Raw genomic sequence first — 24,370 nt, 5'->3', positions numbered from 1 at the left:
CTCAAAAAAAGAAAAGAAACATAAGGAAAGAAAAATAGGTGACCACAGTATTGTAGTCGAATTATCAGTGGATAAATGTCTCTAATACAAAAACTTCAACAGCAGCTTGTCTTTCTTCAGAGGGACGACCAATCAAAACTGTTCACTTATTTCTGGATTATACAAGGTAATGCACCACTGTTGAATTTCTTAAATGTCATTTTCAATCTAACACCAATGGAAATTCTTCCACCGCTGTTGTACAGGTTGTTTGCAGGTGACCTCACGTCACTCAAATCTTTCAGTTCAGTTGAAAAATGGCTCTTCTTCACAACGTGAGGGTCACATCCAGCATATGTTCTGGTTTTCTGTTCATACCTTTCTCTCATAATTTTATCTAAAGTAGCCCATTAAGATCTTTGCTCCATCTCGTCCATCCGTCCATCTGAATTTAACGTGACTGCAAACAACCTGTTGGGGTGGAAGTCTTAGAGATGAATATCTCAAAATCTGGGCCAAAAATACCAAAAATATCAGCATGATGAGATATAATTAGATATACGTGAGATAGTGTTTCGCTAAACTTGACTTCACTGTACTGTTAACTGCTTCAAAACAACTTCATCCAGCACTCGACTTCATCATTGTGCTGGAAACCAGCTTAAAGCAGCACAAACAACATGAAACATATTTGATGCTCTCTTAAAACAAATGGGAAATAAGTCTCTTTGCACTGATGGTTCTTGTATATTACCTGCAACAATAAAGCAATTTTTGTGTGTCACTCCAGTCTGATATTAGTGTTATTTTTAGCACATTTGAGTTCACGATGCATTGTGTTAAAGGTGCATACGGTATGATGAATTTGTTCTGAAAACCTTACAGTTGTGCTAAAAGTCCTCAAGGTCACTTATACTTGATTATCACGATTGAGTACAAAGCTCATATCTTGACCATAATATTTTATGAGCATCATAAATTCAAAATCTTAATTAAGCAGAAGGATTCTGCTGAAATGTCACATGACTACAGTGTTTTAGACCCTGCTTTAAAGTCTCTCCTACACAGCATGGCTGCAGTCTGATCTCGCGATGACGGCAGGGTCTTGTGCTGTCATGCGCTGGCCTTTGGGTGCTGTCCTCATTAGTAGGCCTGAACAGCTGGGCAGAAAAGCACACAGGGGAAATGAGGTTTTCTCACATGATGGGGCTGTTGAGATGCCGTGGATAAGGACTTTCATTCAGTGTGAAAATGGGAAATAATGAAGTGTGTATGCACTGAGGCTCTCTGACCACAAGAGGGCGACCTGTGCCAACTTTTAGACTCACATAACACTTCAGAGCAAGTATGAAAGCTGGAATCCTCATATAATGATTAACATGTACTTTTGGATTAGCACCAAGAAGTTTAGATACTGCTTTAATGGAGAGACTTGGTTACATCTTGGGATACTCCTCTTTAGTTTTACATTTGAACCAGTTACTGTTTATGATGTGCTGTATGAAATCTGTTCTACAGATGGCCAGTATGGAGCTAATCCCATTAGACAAAACCATCCATCCATCCATTATCTATACCACCTATCCCTTTCGGGGTTGCGGGGGGGCTGGAGCCTATCCCAGCTACAATGGGCGAGAGGCGGGGTACACCCTGAACCGGTCGCCAGCCGATTGCAGGGCCACATTCAAAGACAGACAAACATTCACACTCACACCTACGGACAATTTAGAGTCATCAATTAACCTAATGAGCATGTTTTTGGTCTGTGGGAGGAAGCCGGAGTACCCGGAGAGAACCCACGCATGCACGGGAAGAACATGCAAACTTCACACAGAAAGGACCCGCCTGACCCGGGGATCGAACCGGCAACCTTCTTGCTGTGAGGCACCCGCACTACCTGCTGCGCCACCGTGCAGCCCTTAGACAAAACCATTAGCATCAAAAAAAAGACATTTTTTTTGCCCCCAGAGTGGCACCTTCTCTCATGGAGGTATAAACCCACTGAATCTTAATCTAATCTTAAATCTTTTTATTGAAGTTCTCCAGGATCTGAATACTCACCCCAGCACTGACAATGGGAGCAGTATCATGTGCTGTGTATGAATGCTGTAGTGTATTTTCAAAGCCACTGGGTAGCGCTGTGGAACTCTTTATTTTCTGAGAATCAGGGCCTTGCTCTTTCTATGATGTCATCCTCAGTGAAGTTATCATATGACACACACCCTATTTGTGCAAACAGACACACACCTACATAATTATTGGATCTCATCTCAAAATATTAAAATGATATCTCTGTGTACACATCTGGAATCAGAGAGTGGACTGTAGCAACATGAAATGAGTGAGGAACAGGAAAGTGGTGGGAGAGTTAGCCTTCGGTGTTTTGATTGCTGTGAGCCTGAGGGAGTGGGGGCCCACCCAAGGGAGAATGGAAGCTGTGGATGAGAGGAGGAGGAGGAAAAACAGTGAGAGGTGGACAGAGAAGAGACAGAGAGTGAGGACAGTGCAGGAAGGGAAAACACTCCTCGCCCTCCTCTTCCCCCCCGCCCCCCGCTGTGAAATCAAATTCACTGACTCACTCTGTAGTCGTCAGCTTATCTGAAAGAGTAACGATCACAAAAGACAACGGCGGCACGGTAGGGAGTGTCAGGGCTTTTGCTTGGGCAATCTTTCTAAGAAGACACGGCCCCCTTTTGGCCAATCACTGCTTAGACAATGACTGTGCAGACCTTTGCAGAGACACATGCAGGCTGCTGAATGATGAGTCACCAGTTGAAGCTTCTCAAATGCCTCCAGATCCATGTCACTGTACATGCTCAGCTGTGACGTTCAACAGCTTTGTGAATTAGAAATTGCTGTCATGACTGCAAAGCATGGTGACGCTGATGATTTCACAGCTATGCAGAGCAGATGTTCGCTAAGGTCACTTCCTCTTCTGCAACACTAAAAAGGTGGATAGTATTATATAATCTAGATGTGCAAATGTTGACAGAGCATTGGAGGTAAAATGCTTCTGAACAAGTCAAAAGCTCTTATGAAATACTCTAGAGAATCCCAGCCTGAGGACCCCCCCACAGGGGTGGCATAATATAATCTTAGGGTCACAAAGTGATTGACAGGAGAGGAGAGAATAAATGTGTTTTTTATTTCTGATGTATTTTTGGTCTCTTTGGTCTTTTTTTGGCCTTTATTAAAAAGGATAGAGCAGAGCCAACCCTAAGCCATCAGGAGACCCCAACATATTTCTTCTGTGTAAAATTATACTTTGTTTTGGCTAACCTAGCAACTAGTAAATAGCCTCAAATAGGCCTAACTATGCTCAGCAGCGTCAAATATCTCAATAACTATTGGATGGATTGCCATGAAATTTTACAGACACCCATGGTCCCCAGAGGATAAATCCTAATGACTGTGATCCCCATCACCTTGTGCCACCAGCAGTTCAATGCTTATCCAACCTCTGTTAGATGGACAGCACCTGTTTTTTATTGCTAACATTAGCATTTAGCTTAAAGTACCACTGTAATTCAATACAGCATCAAGGAATGGCTGTAGACATCTTGTTTTCTGGTTATTCTCTAGGTTGGTTAGGAGGTTTTCACCCCCTTCAGGCCTCTAAAAATGATGCAATGAAACAGGTCAAACAGGGGAAATCAACCAATGGTTGAACTGAATGAAAAATATTCTATAAATCTCTGACAATGGGTCACAAGTGGACATTGCTTCATTTTAAGGGGCTAAAAGTCAAAGGCTTTGGGAACCGGACTGTAAAATGGATCATGGACACACTGAATCCACAGACTCCTCAGGCTCTGTTTATGACAACGGTGTATGATAGCATGCCATGGTTGCATATTACAGTAAGCAGTGGTCAATGTTTTACTGCTGTGAGCCAAGCAACACAGTTTGTAGGGAGATGAAAACAAAAGACAGGCCCTGACGTCCGAGCAATGGATAAATCCAACGTGGAGACGTATGAGATTTCTATTGAACTGCTTTGACCGTTCATTGTAGAGAGACACATTTCAGCAAGGAGCTTTGGCATGCTGCAGCTGGACGAGGATGAGTGAAAGGGGACGGAAACACCTTTTTAATGGCCTTGTCAAGTGGAGTAACACTATTACAAAGTGTTGCCAGTTGGGCGTATGCATGCATGCACCTAGATGATTATGTCCCCTTGCCCCCCACGCAGGCACACACAAGCACTTTTATCCCCCTCTTTACTCCACTCTGACACCCAGCGTGTGTCCCCTCCAGGCATGGACGAGTGCGTGTCATGTGAGAGGCTGGTGCGTGCCACCTGGTGTGACTGAGCAGACAGAAGTGAGCGGAGACAGCGAGGAGAGAAACTAAATTGGCTGTGGCCTCTGTCTCAGGAGTAGCCAGCCCCTGGGTTAGGTGGGCTATTCTTATAGAGGGCAGGGAGAGGTCTCCAGCTCCCCTGGTACACAAACCACTTTATAGGATCCAACATCATGTTTTGATGGCCTCCTGGGATTGTGGGGGAGGTGTTATCCAATGACAAGTGTGAGAGAGGAAGAGGCAGTTGAGCTCTGCGCTGGTGGATTTCTTTGTGGGTAAAAAGCAACTCTGGAGTGCAGTCAAACTGAATGTGGAGGCCTAAAACTGACTAGAAGTACCATTCAGTTGATAAAATTTATCTTTTTCTTATGCTTCTAAGACAATGAGTTGGGTGAGTCCATGTTTGTCCTGGACAAGAGTTGGTCCAACTTGTGTGTATTTGTGTGTAAAGGCTAGCTGGCTTAACTAAAAACACTGATTACTAAACATGTTGAACACGGTGCATCTCTCTACCACAAATGTGCTCGGTTTGAAGTAGAAATACATAAAATTAAAGCATGTTTCATAAAGCACTACCACAATAGTATTCAGAAAGGAGAAAAAAACATAACCACGACAGCAGCGATGATGTCAATCTTTAATGGCAGATGGCCTGAATGTCTTCATTTAACATTTTCATAAAAACTTCTCATTTTGATCACCTTTTTTTTCTTTTTTCTTTTTTTTTTTTTTGGTTTTCAAACAAACAAACCTCTGCAATTCACTGAAATACAGTTTCTCCTTACAGCGGCCGAAGTACATAAATATCAACAGTACTGTATGCATTAGGGAAAAGAAAAGAAGAGCACACACATGCCATGAACATGCACAGAACACACAGGTACACACATGGTATACTGAAACAAGAGAGGAATATCTGTCATCGACAAAGGGAGGGATCATCATATTAATTTCCAGGAACTTCTGTACCGTAATGCTGGCAAAACACAAAAAGATCCATTCGTTCAAAGAGCATGTTTTTCTCTGGATTTCACAGTGAATTATGTAGGTAAAACAGTATTCATATATCAGATACAAACACAAAAAGAAGCTCTAGAAAATTACCAAATGAATATACAATTAAACTTACAATAATACTTACAATGAATTATATGATGGGCATCTTCTACGAACTTTAAAAACACACCCATAAAAACACACACGCACACACACACACACACACCTTATAAATACTTGTTCTAATAAATTTGTTGCCAGACTTGGCTTAAAAAATGTATGTAAAAGCAAAAACTGCTTCAGAAAATCAGTCATTATGTGCATATTATTATTATTCATTACAAACACTGACTACATGATTCAACCACTCCGATATGATTGTACACACCTGGGCTAAACATTACAGGGAAGATTGTTTTTCTTACAGTATTTCAGTTTTTGATTGTCACATCACTGTGAAATGTGACTTAGCCTCATCAGAAAAGTACAAGAATCACTGTTTGTTTTGTAAGAACGTGACATGAATGAGAATCCTGGCGTCAAAATGTCACAGAAATATGATCACTCGATGATATGCCCAAACAGCAAAGAAGTTATTGCAGGCCCAGAATACACAAGATTACAAAAGATTATTTTTTACACTCCAATCATTACTATGTAAATTCAAAAATTTACAAAAGCAGGTTGAATCACGTTGGCTCCCTAAAAATAGACAAAAGAGACAAATTGCTTAAAGTGAATGTCCTTTCAGATGCAGAGTGGCTCTTTGGAGTGACACCAAAAGAGACATGCAGCAAAAATAATGTCATACTTCATAAGAAATCAGATTGAGGACTACAAAGCAGTCAAAAATGGAATAATTCCACTAGCCTAGATAGCTCTCCAGTGTAAAAAAAAAAATGCCTTTGGTCTTTTGTTTCTCTATACTGTGCTGCTGTCCTCCTGCTACACAATGAAGGAGCAAATTCCTTATTATAGCTGGGCTCAGTTTGCCATGTTTTGCAGTCTCCAGGGTCAACTCTACCGTCACCACTGATGGCTTATTCCTGTCAATGCCTCTTTCAACACATCTGATTACCTCAAACTGCAATATCACGGGCTGGATCAGGTGCGTTCGTCTCACTCACCCCGACTGCCTAGCTGAACCGAAGCACATCAGACAAAAGACTAATATGTTTGCTTCATCGGGTAAAGACGCCACATAAAGACACACACGAGCAAACCTAAATCCACACAGTATGCAGAAAAGACAAGAGCAAACCGACAGGACTGCTTTGGCATAGCAGGGCCATTTACCACTTTATAATGGTACAAAACAGGAAGGGCAAAAAGTATGAAAGCTCCTCACACACTTTAGTACAACATGAACCAATCAAACAGAACCATTTCAAACATTGTCTTGATTACAAAAATACTTTTTTGTATTTCTTTAAAATATCTAAAAATGTACAGCATTGTTTTTTTTCCTTTTTTTTGCAAAGTCATGCTTCAACATGTATTTAATGATCATAATAACATTAATATGAATGATATACAGAATAGTAATAATTATAGTCATATAATAACATTACCCGGCAGCTCTTTGGCCACACTTCCAGACATCTGGCCTTGCAAAGATCTTGCATAAAACTGTGTTTGTACTTGCGTACTGTACTTGCATATACAGAACGCACAGCAAGAGACCTGCTAATGTTAGACAGGCGATGCAGTCAGCCGGTAAACAAAGGGTGTGTGCGCCTTTGTCACGCACGCCCAGTACCTTTCACGGAGGTGTCAGAGGAGGTGTAGCCAAAGCACTGCCGGTAAATCTCGAGTATGTAACAGTATAAAAAAAGAATTGGAGGGACTTTGGGGAGGGTGGGGGTGCTCGATGTGTGATGGAGGCTGGGGTCTAGTATGTCCTGAGGCCCATGAGGCTGCTGCTGCCTAAGAGAGAGAGAGAGAGAGAGGGATTGAGGTTGCCTTGGTCACGCATACACCAACCTTGTACACAAATTAAAACTCGGGGGATGGAGTGGAACTGTTGCCCGACACTAACACAAACAGAAAACCACACACACACACACACAAAGGTAGAAACGCACACACAAAACACGTTTCTTGTTTTCTTCCTCACTTTCTCTCACGTGCCTTTACGATGCCAAGACCACACACACATCTTTATCCAACAAACACCTAATACAGCGATTCTGGGTTTGTTTTCAAAACATCTTCTGGTGAGCGAAAGCTGAAATACACACAGGTGAAAGTTGACACGCTGTCGCTGCGGTTTGATGCGGCTATGTTCATTCCAGCAGACGTCTTTGGCAGTGCAGTGCCGTCTCAGAAACCCTGGGCTTTCACAGCTTTTTCCACAAATCTACACTTTCAAATCAGACACTGTGCCAGAAGGGAGAGGCGCGGCACTTTGGTGGCGAGGTGAGATTTACACCTTTTGTCCTCGCCTGTTGGGATCAATGGCCGTGAAGTCCGAGCCGGAAACTCACCGACGGTACGCTGCTCCGAGAGCTGGGGACAGGTCTGTCCTCCTGGTTTCCAATTGGACATGAGAGGCAATCAGCAACGCCCGTCACAGCCGGCCACGGCCACCATCACACATCAGGAACCTGAGGACACAAAGAGACGAGAGTTTCACTGGAGCGAACGAGTGTTGTTGGTGCTGATTCTACTTCATGGCCGCGCTGTGCTTCTGTTGTACTGGATTAGATAACATTTCTGTTAGTGCATGATTCTGAGTGTTGCGTGGTGTCATTTTCAAGGATTAAATACCTAAAAACAGACAGGAGTACACTGCCACTTTTGCCAGCTTTTGCTAAATCCTTCAAGCTCAGGAACCACACTCAGACCAGACGAGACCTTATGATTTCCAGCCTTCATTACTGTTATGGTAAAAAGCAGCTGTGTGTGGAGCTGAGCTGAGTATAGCTTACTGCACGTCTTGGGGGACACACAAGAGAGGAGAGAAGAAATGGCCAAAATCAAAGGAGTGGAAGCAGCGACGTCATGATTTTTTTTTTAAAATTCACTGGATCCTACACTGCCCATAATGCAGCTGGAGCCTTCATTAGATGCTCTCTGCCTGGTACACAAAGCTCCTCCAGTGCCACAGAAGACTTTATACAAATGCTTTCTCGGGATGTGCGACACACCCGCTGATGAGTAAACTGATGCCGATGAGTAAAATCAGCTGACTACCCAATTAAAAACACTTTTGCCATCTTTTGCTGTGAAAAGCAGGATGTCAGCTGACAATAGTCTTATACTGGCATTGAACTTCTGCCTAACAACAGTATCTCCCACGATCCCTCCCCACCTCAGCTCCGCCACCCTCCCCCGCACCACCACCAGCAGACCGAAGACAAATGTCAAACCCGCCGACCCCCCTCACCCAGCCCCAGATGTATCACCAAAAATAGACATCTCTTGGAGGTCGTGGTAAGTCGGGTTCGGGGCGGGGGGAAACTCTTTGGAACAATAAACAATTAGCAAGCCAAACATGGCCTGAACAGACAGGAAGAGAGAGACAGTCGCAGGCAAAGAAGGGGGACGGGTTGGGAACCGTTCCCCATTCTGAGAACAGGGGCACGGCTGGCCTAGCTAATGCCCTGTTGCGCGTTCAATCAAGGATGAGGGAATCGATGCGTTATCCAGCCGCTTGGCTAAGCTGATGCGACGCATACTTCCAGACCACCCTATTTGTTCTGGCTGAAACACCAAGGTTAAACATTGGGTTGATCATTGAACATGTCTGCACAGATTAGGAAAAGGTTTAGTGATTTGCGGGCTTAATGTGCTACATCCAATAACTCGGCCCAGGCACATAATGTGAGATAGGTAAACAAGCAGTGTTTGAGAATGTGGGATGCGAGTCTGCTTCTGGTGAATGCGTGCACTCTTTCCTTTTTTCTCATTTTCAGATAGCAAATGTTCCCGTGTGTCTTATCAGTGATCATTGATCTCGTGCTGCAAATGAAGAGAAGGCTTGTTCAAATTTACGCCCGGCATTTGACGGCGCTTCGCTGTAGCTCGCCGCCATCCATTCTGCTATGTTTTAAGAAAGTTGACTGACGTTTGCTTCCATTCGGGGCATCATTGACTTCCATTAATTTCTGTGTGATGTGAACATCAATTTGCAGACTCCTGAGCTGTGTAATTCAATTAATTATGAGCCATTAATGACAGCAAATTTTCGATTGCCAGGTTATGTAAAACCTCTTTAAATGGTGTGTTTTCTAATCGGTCACAATTCTATTATAAATATCAGTATTCCACTGCTAAATGATGCGCAGGTCGCTAATTTTTGTGCAGATCAGTCCGTTTTGGAGAAGCAAGTAGTCATATGGTGGAATCAATCGAAAGACGTTACGTCAGTGACTCAGTAGCTACCCAAATCAAATCAAGCTGCCATGCAATGATAATAGAAATAATGGACTCAGTTTGTAAATCAGGAGCTAAAACCTTCCTTTAAGATTTCTACCTGTGCAGCACGGCCATGAAAAAGAGCCCCGTCTGAAGCCCCTTTAATGTGGAGAAAAGCCTTTAGGCCCTGGCTGTGTTTCTCACATACCAGCAATAGCTGCTGGAGCTGGGTGGTGATGAACACAGCTGCTGACATGTATCTAGCTCCTGAGACCCGGCGCAGGGACGAGGCCACAGCGTAGCTGCACTGTATGCCCGTGTGTGTGTGTGTGTGTGTGTGTCAGTGGGGGGTGAAGGAATAAAGTCCCACTTCCTTATTAGAAGGGGCCCCAGCTGGCCCTCAGCTCTCCAGTGGGAGTTAGTCCAACATCGCACAGGAACCATTGGTTTTTGTCGGGCTATTGGCCAAAAAGCTCCTCGGGGCAGGCAGCCAGACTACACACACACATATTCTGCTCACACACTAGCATGCATGATAGGGGTACACACACACTGCACTCCCCCGCCATGTCTTGTCAGATGGAAAATCCGGATTACCTTTCCCCCCAGTTCACTAAGCATTAATGTCCACTATTAGGTTGTCTTTGGATGCAGCTCTGCGCCGGAGCATGAATGTCAACTCTCATTCAGCCTCACAGACGTTCAGATGAATGACTAGCTGAAGCTTCCCGGGCATGAAAATAACAAAAACTTACAATGTGGCTTTAAAAAGTCAACCCTGGGTAAGCTACCTGTTTCAACCCACATGAAGCTGCGGGGCTGTAAATAGAGTTTTAAGAACGGCACTTGACAGGCAGGATGCCAGGTGATTAGGACTAAAGACCTCTGAACATGACCTCACTTTCAGCTTCTCCTACACACACATTCAAGTCTCCCACGGTTACACTTCATCGTGCAAATACTCTGACCGTGAGTGGTCAGATGCCGAGACACCCGCCGCCCGACCACAAGCCTCTCAGGACCGTGGAGCTGTAAGCGTCTCTGAATTCCCATTGTGAAGCTTTACTGTCACCAGACGCCTTCAGCATGAGTAACAATTCACTGACGCTGCCTCTCTCTGAATGCACATGACCCATCAGCAGCAGACAGCTTGTACAATAGACTCCAGCTTCAGTCTGTAACCTCAGCTCAAGTTTATTCTTGTTGCCTTGCCGCTAAAAGTGTTTCACAAGCGCTATGCCTTGCAGACTGCATTGCACAAATAAGTAACACCCTCCTCGCAGCCCACATCAAGACGTCTTGGATGCTTGACTGTATCCACTGAACAGCCGAGGAGGGCCAAAAAACACAGGGTCTCGTACAGCTGAAATGTTTGTTTGCAGAGCTGCAAAATGTCAGGGACAAACAAAGCGGCGAGGCTAACTCAGCACTGACAGTTTACTGCGGGAGGTGACCAGCGTTTCTGTTTTGATAACAGATGCAAGAGTATCATTAGATTTTACTACTTAAACATACTTTGGAGATATGTTTCGCAGTGTGATCAGGCTCAGTCCATTGCGTTGCAGCCTTTTAGGCCATGCTCTTGTGCAATGTAATTTACATGAAATAACCATGTTGACGGACACAGGAAGTGAAACAGTCTGCTGTGGAGGATTCTTTTTAAATTATGGGGCCAGGGTCATCTTGCTTTTAAGGGTCAGTAAACCTAAATTACATGTGATTTTTTTGTTCCCAGAAAAAAAAAAAAACCTGATGCATCTCCTTTTATTGAGTCATGTCATCACGCGGTCTCCATGTTTTTGGAAAGTAGTGTACACTGGTGTATGTAATATTCTATTATTCATATGTCCTCATACTGTATGTTATCCCAAAGACAGTGGTTACTTCAGCGGTTTGATATCATTTATTCAGAGCAACAGGCAGCCAGAAAACACGGGCCAAAGGCAGAAAATGATGAAATTTGGTCAGAAGTGGCAGAAAAATGTGTGGATGTGTGTGTCTTCTGACTTAATATGCATTGCCAGCGTTGCCGTCTCGTGTTGCCTCCTAAAAAATGTTTCCTCACTTACCTCTGTCTAGTTTCGTTCAGGTTTTCCGATATCTCTCTCAATCTATCTCTGGTATTTCCGCCTCCACCACAATTCAGCGGAGATGAATGGAGTCAGTTTGTGGCGCTCTTTCCGTCTCTGTCCAGAAACAGTGTCCCCCGTTATTCTGGACAATCCTCAGACGTCACTGCGAGCGGTTAGGGGCTTTTTCTTAGAAAGAAGGAGTTCCAAAGAAAACCGCTCACGGTGAGGTCTGCGGTTTTCCTGAGTTACAAGGTCGCTGTTTCTGGAAGGAGATGAAGCTGCTGACAAAATTTGTTTCACCTCAGTGGTATCAGACATCAAAACCAGGACAACAAAAACACAACTGAAAAGTACAAGTGAGTAAAATAAAAACACGTTTGTGTAGTTTGGATGCGCTGAACCTTTTTGTTTGAGTGCACGCTGTGAGAGGCCTCACTGTATGACTGGGCATGTACGCTGCACACTACATAATTTGAGTGTGTTGCATATGTGTATATCTGCTGCAGCGGCCTGTAATTATCACAATATTCTAACTGGATGTCTCAGCTTCGCTTCACCCTCCACTGCGAGCCGGATGTGGGGGTGTTGTCGTTTCACTGAGAGGCTAATATCCACTGGGGCAGCCTGACCGGCCAAATGACTTCCTCCTGGTTTGATACAGGAGTAATTATTTCCTCAAAGTCCCTCCCTCCTCCTCTCCCTTCCTCTTTTACCCCCCTGACAGCGACAAAATCCCCAAAACACCGAATTACTCCCAACAGCTTTTTTATTTCACTCAGTATGTTTCGGTCTCTGGGAATAGAAAAGTGAGCCATGATGCAGGGTTACAAAGAGACAGGACAGGACTAGCACCAATCAAGAGCTTGATGAATGTTAGCCTCCATGCTACCATCACCACCCACCCACCCACTCCCCATCGACTCCCCAAGGGGTCGAGAGAACATGTTTCTTCCTGTCCCGAGACGTTGAAGGGAGGGTACTGGTGACAGTGTGACTGGCGCCAAGTGCGCACACATACACACACACACTCACACACACAGCAAACACAGATACACAGACTATCAAGGGATTTGTTGTGCTTTGTGGTTTTGTTTTCCTGCAAGCACAACAGCGTTTAGTTTGTCTGAACCAGAGAGCGAGGCACATGCGCTGTGTGGCTCACGCATGGTTATAATTCACTCACGTACTTATGAAGGCACTTATTAGAAGCTACTATGTACTGTGCACTGCTCCACTAAAACAAATTAATCTGTAATTTATTTGAAATAAAGCCCCATGCTAATCATTTTTTAATAAAGATTCATAAACACAGCCCTTCCGGCGGTACCCAGGTACCTCAGCAGGTCATGGCGCATATTCCACATTTACGACCTTTTGGAGCTTCACATCCTGCGTCAGTTTCTGCCTCATCTTCTTTATAATTCTCCACTGTGCTCTCTGTCATAATGCGGAAATGCCAAAAACGTCTTTGAAATTAAAAACTGTATTTTATCCTGCCAAGGTCTGACAAAATGACAAATATACCCTAATATCTGCAGTACAGCACCAACATTATTATAGGACAATATTCAGTGTTTATTATTGCAAAGAGTGAGAGCACAGTAATAAACTTTCCCCTCACGCACAAGTACAATAAATATCAGGCGTCCTTCCAATAGTGGAACCAATAAGTTCCCTGTGGTCCTCCACAAAAACTACTTAGTGTGCACCATCTTAATGAATAACCTTTTCTGTGTAAAAAGGTGAACAGGGAAGCAGTATTCAGATCATTTAACTTAAAGCTGCACTAGACAAGATTTTTATATTGACAAAGGATGAAATGATTATGTACACTGTGAAAGAAGTTGCTTGTAGTGATGAACCCACAGAGAATTATCACCCGACCCTGCAGTTTCATTAGCTCCACAGAGCATTTTAGCCTCTTCCAGTTGATTATTTTGGTTTTCTAGCCTGCAAATTTATTGTTTATCGCTGTTTCCAATCATTGCAAATGACTGTTATCAGTTTTGATGAGCCCACTGTATGCTACTTTTCAGAAATACGATGCCTGCAAAGTGTCAAATAGCAGAAAGGCACAAAGTTAGCAACGAGCTAACTATTAGCAGCTAAACAGCAAGATATTTCATTCAAGAGTCAGCCGAGACTAAAACAGAGCTAAAGGGAGCATGAATGTTGGTCAGTTTGCCTGAAGCTCATGTTCGTACAACATACAACATAGAATATAATCAAGTACACGCATCTCAAAACAGCACTTGACTGAATACACTGAGTGACTTTCACCACTGGCTGTGATAACATTACCTATCAAAGCAGCTGATATTAGCATTTTAGTCATATTTGCTGAGATCTACCCGCTCTGTTTTATTAAAACGTTGGCATCGGAGCTCGTTGTATATTCTGTTTGACGCGCTGCCTTTGAAGCCTGAGATCAAGCATCACATCAATGGGAGTCGACCTTCCGTACCCTGCGACCTGAGTGGGGAAAATAATGCCGTTCCCCTTTAAATCGCATCTTTCATCTCTTATGATGATGTACAAGCAGTGGCTGCTGTTTCATTGACCCACTGGGTTTTACACTCCCACATTTACTTCTAAAAGGCTAATTTGTTTTGCATTAGTGTGTTGTATGTCTGGCAGTTAGCTGGATGGACGTTTTTCCATGTGAGGTTTGAGGGCGAGAAGGGGGCGTTCACCTGACGTAACACCCTGTGATATTCCTGACATGTGTTTGGGAGTATCGCCGTGCCCGTTTAAACAAAGTGTCATAACATTTACTTAAGTATTTTCACCATAAGGTTTAACGTACACTTGTGTCATTGCAGGACAGTGTGTGTGTGTGTGTGTGTGTGTGTGTGTGTGTGTGTGTGTGTGTGTGTGTGTGTGTGTGTGTGTGTGTGTGTGTTGTTACTCACACATACTTCAGCAGAACTGCCTGGACTTCCATCCCTGAGGAGTTCCATCTGCAGGTGGGAGCCAGCGAATCTAAACATACACAACCATACATACGTCAACATACTTGCACATGTACGTTCATACAAATGCCCCTTCTGCATACCATTTATATTTAGAGAATCAGATCAGAATCAGAATCAGAAAAAACTTTACTGCCAAGTACGATTTATACCTACTTTAAAGCTGGAGTGCAGGATTTTTTCATATAAATGAATATCTGAGTACTTTGGGTGTCATTTAACGGAACAGTTTCACATCATGAAAAATGATTTGCTGTCGTGCTGGGAGTTGAAATAAGATGGAAAATGATACGTCTCATATCTGTTAGCAAGCGGCGGTTAGCTTAGCTTAGCAATAAGCTAAGCTAAGCACTTCTGAAAATCACTAATTAAAATTATGTACTTCATCTGTTAAATCCTTGCAAATAAATAAATCAAATTTTAAAAAAGGCGAAAACAAGCTAAGCTAACGGCTGATGGCTGTAGCTGCATAATTATCAAACACCTTATATATTTCTACATAACACAGTCATCCTCCTGTATTTAAATGAAATTCACATAATGCAATACAAAAGAAAGGGGTATTGTTTTTCTGAGATCAATTACCTTGAAAACAGCCAGAAATTAACATTCACTAGCAATCCAATAACATTACTGTAGTGTAACTAGAAGAGAGCAGCTGATTAGCCAGACAGCCAGAAAGCCGAGCTCATGTTAGCATATACTGAAAATGTAGTCTTGCGTGTGTGTGACATATTTTTATGTCTCACCTCAGCATCTACTCTAGGTCAGAAGGGACAGTGAGATGCAAACATAAGCCCCAACCCCCTCCTGAAATCACAAAGGCAGATTCTGTGTGTGTGTGTGTGTGTGTGTGTGTGTGTGTGTGTGTGTGTGTGTGTGTGTGTGTGTGTGTGTGTGTGTGTGTGTCAGTGTATGCTCACATATCTGACGTGTATGGAAAAATGCCAGCTCGGCAGATTCATCTTGCACTCATTTCAAATTCTGACATCATCTGAGCTTCAGTTTTAGCGTCTTTGCTACGGGCCTTTATATTTAACAACCTCAGTATCTGCATTATACATGGAAATATGCTCTACACACCAGAGATAAAAGACAATTTGAGCTTGAAATACAGCAAAGTACTCCGTGCAAGCCTCAAAACCAATCAACAAACAAAAAATTCAGAAACAGCATGTCTAATACGGATGATCTTATTAGGGTCAGCCAGCACCAAATGGGCTCCATGAGAAGAATTTCAAGAGATCAATAATGAACTCTTATGTGAACGGTGTGAACCCACAGTGGAGCTGCGCAGATTAGAAGACCTCAATAAACTGGATCACGGTTGGTTGAGAAGTAGGGATTTAATTAATGGAGGAGGTGATGGTCAAATGATGATGCAAACCTTTCAAACCACTCAGGCTTGCAGCCCTATGGATGATGCCACTAATTAAGATAAATAAAGTAACATGATGTGAGTTGTTAATGGTTCAAACTGCAAACTGTTCTCAGTGATGTTAGACAGATTTCCACATTTTCAACCTTTTCTTGATGTTGAATTCTTAATTTTCTAAAAATATGTTGAAGTCAATTGGTTGCGTTCACTCAGGCTTCTTAAAGTTCAGATTATGTTTAAGGATTAAAAGACTGAAGCAGGAACTCTGTATGCTTAAATAAATAGATCAGTTTTGGGGAAAATTTTAAATGTGCCATTTTGAAATGAGGGAATAGCTCCTCACTCAGCCACCATTACTATTTTCTTACTTAGTGCACTTAAAAGTCAGTCAAACCCTTTCTTGTGTCTCTGCTTGCACTATGAGGGTATGGTGAGCTGTGAGATTAGTTTAGTTTAGTTCGATTCCTGGAAGTTAATGGGATCAGGTAGCAGTTCCTCTCAAGAGGAGGGTAAAACAGCATTACACGTCTGCAAAAATGGACTACACCCTGTAAATTAAATATTTATAAAGTCACTAATTTCACTATCAATAAACAAATTCGATATATCAAATTCCTGATCCACATCCTGCTTTTATGGAGCTCTTTTAAAGTAGATGATCATGACCGATCAGTTTTTCAGAAGTGGCAGTTACAAGCTATGATTGCTGATATTTTGTGTGTAATTGTTGAAACTGGTTAACGAATATAAAGTTAAAAAAAAAAAAAAAAAAAAGACCTCGAGCATGAGAAAATGTATTCAGGGGCTTTTTTAAAGAGCTGCTTCCTGATCCCATACACTTCGGACTGGCTTTGCCTAACTGTATGAAAAATAGGAAACTACAAACTACCCCCTTGATTTCAAAACAACTGGATGAGATTTAGTCATCAGATCTGTAAATCTGCAGATGACTGGGTGGTGTGTGCTGTGGGATGGAGCGGAAAGTGATTTCAGGGCTGACGGCAGCAGCCGTTTGTGCGGTGGGCTCGGGAAGAGGTGACAGGGGCAGTGGTCGAGCTGGTGCTGGGGGAGGAGGAGGGGATGGGTTTTGCAGGTTACCTGAGCGTGGAGCGAGGAGGGGTAGGTGAAAGCGGGTGGGAGGGCCGGCGACAGCTCCGCCGGGTACAGCGGGTATGACGCCCACACGTCTGGGCTGCTGGGATATAGAGCAGGCACTGTGAGCTCATCTGTGGAAAGAAGAAGAGGAGGAGTGGAGTGAGGAGGGTGGCCAGTGGATAGGTGAGTGGCTAGAGAGACAGGGTGGAGGTGGAGGTCGTATAGGTGGTCGTGGAGGTGCACTGCAGGTGAGTAGGAGTTATCTGACGTAGCTTCCTCTCATTTCATTCCTTTAGACCAACTGTTCACTAAACCCATTCCTCCAACAGCGACTAGCAGCATTAGCATTTCAAGCTAACGTAAGCTACAATCGTTAGCATGTCCATCTGCTAGTTTATTACCTACAGTAGTAACAGAGCCTTACTCCCAATGCCAAGAAGCACATAATTAACTAACTGCATTAATGTGTGGGTTACAAGATACGTTAAAGGAACAAAAAAGCCCTGTTTCCGACGACCACATCCACTGTGCAGCATTGCCCCACTGTGACGACCTCACATCTGCCAAACGTGTTGCTTAATCCACATCCTAAAAGCCTTTCCTGTTGTTGTAAGTGAAAACATACACTTTCAAACACAAACAAGTAGCCTGAGTAAGCTAACTAGCCAAACAGGATTATGTTAAAACAAAACACTCTGACATTACATTATCTTATTTTCATAGCTAAAACACAAACATAAAATTAAACTAAATTTATTCGTAAATTTATTACATTTATTTAAACTAAATGTCCTCTAAATGGCACACAAACTGATCAGGATGCTGACTTTTTGACATTTATCATGAGACTAACATTAGCTTGATTAGCTAGTTAGCCGAAGCTGTGACAGCTGTCATTCCAGCCGGCAAAATTGATGGACATTGGCTACAAAGGCCAAATTTTTGTCGAAAATAGTATATCAAGTGGCAAATCTGTCCCCATTATCTTTATTAACTGCATATTATGCCCCATGTGAGACTGGCAAGCTTAACAGGCGTAGCAGCACTCACAGAGGGGGCAGTGTTGAGCAAACAGTCAAATATCCCCCCTGAAATGGGTACAGCAGACTTAATTAGGGATGAACTGAGAGGAAACCACCTCAGATATGATGATTTACTCACTGAGTGGAGTATAAAGTGACAAAAAGGCAAAAATAACAAAAAGAGCACGGTGCATGAGTGAAGAGATAGGTGACAGTGCAGAGTGGTACAGAGTAAGTGTACAGAGACAGAACCACCAGATAGCCCCACAGCTTTAAGGAGCGTTTTCCCTTTGCTCTCTGTGTCTCCCGCTAAATGTTTATCACAGCATGATCAGAAAAATGGCTGATTTAAACATCTCTTATCAGGAAATGACAGCAATTTCTCTCCTGGTGATTACGTCATGGTTTCATTCACTGATCGTTTCCTTCCATTTTCCACCGGGGCCCCAAGTACCACACCCTTTTTCTGGCAAAAAAAAAAATAAAAAAAAACATCCAAGATAAGAGCAGTTTGGTCATTTGGGAGGAATGTATGACCACAGCTGGCCTATGTTCAACTATCAATGGCTGATTCTCGCAGAATCCTTAACTCCTTAGAAAAATGTTTAACCAAATGGATAAAAAAGAGCACGGAGCTGAACTAGCAGATTCCACACACACACGACACTCAAAGGTCTTGAGTCCAAATAATGAGCGCAATGGCTAATGGTGAACACGTACTGTTTATGAATCATTAATCTAACAGGGGGCCTGACATTTGGGGGGAGAACTATAATGAAGTTAACCCATGATGGCAGAAGTGCAAAGAATCTGATTTCAAAGACACACTTTTTCTGGTAACTGATTAATGAGAGAAATGACATTAGCCGCTTTCCACGGGGTGACAGTGTTTCAATGAGGAGCAAACACAACACCATTAACAGAAAAATCTACTTTTCAGCGACAAGCAGCCAAGTCAGTGTCCATTTTTCATGCATAGTCACAGCTGAAGCACAAACACTCCTCCGCTAATGACAACAAATCCTAAAGGGAAACAGCTGTCCAGTAACCTCAAACAAGAGTAACTAATGGCCACAGGAAGTCGCAGCACAGACGAAAACTAAGACGAGCTCAGGGACGGACAGGCGATTGGTCGAGGTACTCACATGGGTCTCTGCCAATGAACTGTGGCCCGGGGCTCTGCTGGGAGGGAGGGGGGTTGGGGGTTCCAACCAGCTTGTTCTTGGCCATCTTGGTGTTGGCCTTGGCGAACTCCAGCCGCAGGGTCTGGGGGATCTCCGGATCAAACCGGACCCCCTGAGATCAAACAGAAAAATATGTCAGCAAAAAGTTTGTTTCCTTGAAAGCTTTTATGCAACTGTAATATTTGGACTAATTGATCAAGCTCAAGTTTGGCTTGCTCATTGTATTGATGGTTTGGTATCACTGATTATTGTTAACTTGACAAAAGGATGGAAGGTAAATATCAGATATTTTGGATGTAAAATGGAATCAAAATCTTGGTGGTATTGTAAAGGTGGGTGTCATCGTAATGATTTCAGCCTCCTGACTCCTATCAACTTTGTGTGGTCGATGTTTCTCAATACTACGATACCCACAATCCTCGGCTGAAGTGGCTAGGAAGAGGAAACCAGTCAAAGGCATGAGTCAGAGTTGTGGGAAACCACTAAAAGGTATTACTTCCTAGCCAAAATATGACGTGCGGCCAGGTTGTGTGGGGTTCTTGGAGGTCTTTGTTTCCCTGGACGGTTGCTCAAAGTCAGCACCTTGGGAGGCGTCTTCGTGTGCAAGATTAGGGTTCACCACATGATGACTCTTAATGATGTCACACATTAGAGCAGCGATACTTTGCTTTCACAACCGTGCCTGAAACAACCTGACAAAAGGAGTTTGTTCTCAGAGGAGGTGGTGATGCTATAAACTGACTTGACTGGCTGTCTTGCGCCTTGAAGTGGTGATGACGCAGACTAATTTAGACCACTGAGGAGTTAGTTATCATGCATCCACTTCCACATTCTCAGCTGTGTGTATTGTTTAAATGTCCAATGGGACCTGGCTGAGATCTGGAATTGTCACTTCGTATAGTTTTCATCTTTCAGCGTTTTCTGATTTAATTTACTGCCAGATTCTTGGCGGTGAGAGTTCATTTTCAGGTGCTTAGACTTCGAAGCCTGCGGTAAACGGCTCACCGTGGATTCGAGTGTTATGCTGGTTCAACTCAAGTGATGACGAGCAACACCCGCAACTGAAAATCAGAACCTGATGACACAAACCTGGCGAGCACATGATGTCATTTACACCACAGGCAGAGATGCCACGAGGCCGTCGCGCTGCTCCCTGTGAACTCTGTGAATCAAATTCGCCATTCACCATGACATACTGCAAGCATCACCACTTAAAGGGAGCCAAAAATTCTGGCGAATTCTTCAGATGCCGATGTTAAAAGCTTTCTGCTACGCCAGTGCTCATGACAGGCCGAGTGAAAGGCTGTTTTATCCCTCTCACAGTTTGATCTACATCAAAAACCGGCACATGTGCAGCGGTCCGAATCATTTTCTTCTCAATTACTTTCGCCTGAGGAAAAATAAGGAATGTGACATCAACAAAGGTCTTCCTCATCCAAAAACAAAGCAGCTATTTGTTTGCCTGCCGTGGAAGCAACGAGGCCGGGAAGAATCTCACCGGCAACTATGAGCGGCCTCTAATTAACCTCACTCGATTGTGTGCGAAAAAGACGCAGGAAAACACGGAAGGTCGAATCAGCGGAGGGGAAAAGCAGTCAAGAGTAAAGTTCTCCGCAGCAAAAGAGCGAGAAGCCGCGATGGATGGTTTTCTCGGCTCGTCCCTGCAGGCTCAGGCAAAGCTGAGCTGAAACAAGCGAGGGATGACTCTTCTCATGAAGGGTAGGGAATTAACTAGGATTGCCTTGGCTCAGTGCACTCGCAGCTTCTGCCAGCCGAGGCTGCAGAGGTATAATAAGGTACATGGATATAATGAGGCCTGAGCACATCTCAGTTTGAACTGTGCTGAATCTCTAACTTGGAGTGTGTTTTTTAGCGCCTTAGCACATCCTTCGCACTTGTGCATGCGTTGTTTTGGTGATGATTGTAATTGCTCAATGGCGCGAGAATCAGGTTCTTTCAGAAGACACATCCGCTCACAGTTTGGAAGAAAGTATAAGACGACGACGACGACGGGAAACAAATCCCCTCCTTCCCTCAGTTTTCTCTGCCTTTCCCATATTTCAATATGCAGATAGATGTTTGCAAAATCTGGCTTATCTCCATATGACCCCCGGGACGCCGCTTTACCCCGAAAAAACAAGCACTGTTCAACTCTCAGCTCAACTGAGTGATTCTACGGCAACAGTCTGACTATTGTTGGCTCATAATAAGATGATAATTTTTATCCTTTCTTCAACTCTCTGCTCTGCCTTTGATGCACACCAATATCTCAACATCTGAAAGTTGACAGACTCTGCTCGCGTTGTCACGGTCCCACTTTAGGAGCATGATAAAACTGAGCCTTTTCTGTGACAAAGGGATCAACAAACACTTAAGAAGTAATAAAAAGGGGTGGTGTATATCGAGAGAGGTTAAAAAAAACAATGGGAAACTAAAGCTGTGTGAGAGCTGGCGTTCATTACCATCCATCTATACTTTGTTTCAAGAGAGTAGAATGAAACCCTGAGAGGATGGGCTCCGTTTCATATTTGAGTCTGCCTCATCAAGGCTTTCTACTGAGCTACGTTCTGAAATAAGTGAGATTAAAATTAAACCCTAGATCAATATCTTCTATTTATATGTAGAAGGAGAGCTAATTTTCCTCCTGACCTTGCAGGATCCACGGCAAAGCTTTAAGAAAAGGGCTTATTTACTCAAGAAGCAACATTGAGACGTATGGTATTTAGAGCAGCCCTGATATGTTTGTCTTCACCACTTTCCCTGGCTTTTTCTGTCTGCGATAGAAAATGTAGGAATGTCTGGATTTCACTGATATCAGATGCACAGAAGGCAGAGAGATGCGATTCCAAGTCATCACAAGATATACAAGTGCCGAGCTGGTGCTTGAGAGGAGCGCGAAGAGGGCATGACACTTACGTTCAAGGCATTCTTAGCAGCCTCCGCCTCTGATCGACTGTCAAAGCTGACAAACCCCACTGGCTGGGGAGACAAGAAGACAGAACAAAAGAAAGAAACATGGTTTAAGGCAGAATACTGAGTCGGCATTTCTGTCTGAGTGACATAGACATGTTGTTCTTTTTTTTTTATTACTTTTTTTTGTTTTTTTCGTGCCCAACCCCCTCCTGAACCCCCCTCCTCTCTCTCTTGCCCTGTTTATAAAACAGTGGCGACGGAGAGAGAACGAGGGAGAGCGAGAAACGGAGGCTGGACGCTTACATTGTACAAGGAGAGTTCATCATCCAGCTCTCCTATGCCCAAATACGGGCAATGTGAGAGCGAGAAAGTGCATGTGAGAGTGAGTGTGAGAGAGCCAGAGAGGTGAAAGCTGAGAACTGAAAAAGGAGAGGAGATAGAGAAGACAAATGGGGTGGAGGGTCTCAAGAATGAGAGGTTTGGAGGTTAAAGGTGAGGATCAAAATGAAAGAAAGTGAAGCGAGAGGTAGTTTTTAAGACCTCCTCAAACAGGCCTGTCAGTGGAAAACCATGCAATAAATTCCTGCTCACATCTATTTCACCGGCGCTCGTTTTATATTCCGGAGACGTCACTCTAGAGCCTGTGCCCGCAACGGTAAAGGTGAGGGGAAAGCAAAAAAAGAAAGCACTGGGATGCAGGTTTGGTTGTCAGATTTCTAACTGCTGTTGCAGATATGAACAAAGAATACAAATTTCTGCAGCGTGTACGTGTGTGTGTGTGTGTGTGTGTGTGTGTGTGTGTGTGTGTGTGGACGGGGACGTTGGGAGGAGGCGGGTGGGGGTGAGGAGAAAGCGAAATCTCTAAACATGTTGCTCCCATGGGGTCGCACTGCTGCGTGTGATCTGGAAAAGCAGTGTAGGGTTATGGGAATTTTGAACAAGTAGAGAAAGACGGGGAGGAGGAGGAGGAGGAGGAGGAGGAGGAGAAAAAAAAAGAAAGAGGGACTATGTGAAGACGTCAGAAGGAGGAAGCGTAGCAGGAATATAAATAGAAAAGGTCTGAGATCTGGCTCTTGCTATATATGGAGATGGCTGTGTGTTCTCGGACCGGGAGGGAGATCGATTGATTTACATCGCCATTGTCATTAGTGGAGAGGAGGGTCGCTCAAAACAAAGGCGAGCCTGAGGAATGCTGCGCAGCACTTTGCCAGACCTGAACATAAACATCACTTGACGTTTGTCCCGAGGAAGATGGCAATTATGAAAGCATGAGGCGAGGTGGGGAGGTACAAAGGGAGGCCAAAGTGCACAGAGTGGCTGAGTGTTTCACTTACTCATTAAACAGGCCCAACAAAAAGAGCAAAACCTGCACAAACCACATGTTCTTCATGATGAAATCTGGAATCCAGCAGGTTTGGAGGAGGCCAGTGTAGTCAATTACTCGATTATTTGATCAACATTAATCAGCACGTAATTTAACAGTGAATGAAAGGCTGATCTGACTAAAAGCACCGCACATCACAGCTTTAAACCTGTGACCTCATTAATGTCACAGCAGCAGGGTGAGAGCTCAAAACCAACAGGAGGTCAGCAAAACAACATTTTTATGGCATGTTGGGTTACTCTTCAGGCCAGTTTTTAAGCAAGCTCCATTTTCAGCTTCTCCAATGTGAGGATTTGCTGCTTTTTCTGTTTTCTGTCATTGTAAACTCAATATTATGGGATTTGGATTTCAATACGAGACATCTGATGACGTCATCTTGGCCATTGGGAGCTTGTGACGGGCGTTTCACTATTTTCTGGCACGGGCCACACAATGAGCCGACAAATCGAGAAAAGAATTGTTCCTTAGACAACACAAGGTTAGAAAAACAATAAAACAATAAACAATGAACTAACGGTATCAGAATCCTAACAACCCTTACTGATAACAAAGCTAGCTTCGAATAGTTGCTAATTGCCTTTTTGACAGCAAGCACAATGAAACAAAAAAAAAGGGAAAATCCCAAACGATTCAACGGGATTTTATTTGTTCTGAAGAAATTTCACCACCTGAAAAAAAAAGCTGCTTTCCTTTGTTCTTAGTTTTAGAGGTATT

At 43.5% G+C, this 24,370-nt stretch overlaps 2 protein-coding genes across 3 annotated transcripts in view; both read right to left on the bottom strand.

The window, feature by feature from the left end:
- The window catches only part of LOC139351065 (doublesex- and mab-3-related transcription factor A1-like), a 63,229-nt gene that overhangs the window by 30,681 nt on the left and 8,178 nt on the right, over positions 1-24,370 (bottom strand). The window lies entirely within an intron of this gene.
- The window catches only part of LOC139351066 (RNA-binding protein with multiple splicing-like), a 33,273-nt gene continuing 13,926 nt past the window's right edge, over positions 5,024-24,370 (bottom strand). The window contains exons 4-9 of one of the 2 annotated variants that reach the window (XM_070992724.1): positions 22,276-22,338; positions 19,321-19,471; positions 17,157-17,284; positions 14,621-14,690; positions 7,764-7,883; positions 5,024-7,203 (exon numbers count right to left, since the gene is read on the bottom strand). In XM_070992724.1, coding sequence (XP_070848825.1) covers positions 14,628-14,690; positions 17,157-17,284; positions 19,321-19,471; positions 22,276-22,338 — 405 coding nt within the window. In that variant the 3' untranslated portion in view covers positions 5,024-7,203; positions 7,764-7,883; positions 14,621-14,627. The remainder of the gene's footprint in view (positions 7,204-7,763; positions 7,884-14,620; positions 14,691-17,156; positions 17,285-19,320; positions 19,472-22,275; positions 22,339-24,370) is intronic. The other variant, XM_070992725.1, reaches the window with a different exon arrangement.

This window comes from Chaetodon trifascialis, chromosome 23 (assembly GCF_039877785.1).
Source record: "Chaetodon trifascialis isolate fChaTrf1 chromosome 23, fChaTrf1.hap1, whole genome shotgun sequence".
Lineage (NCBI taxonomy): Eukaryota > Metazoa > Chordata > Actinopteri > Chaetodontiformes > Chaetodontidae > Chaetodon > Chaetodon trifascialis.
This window is presented reverse-complemented; position numbering and strand designations above follow the sequence as displayed.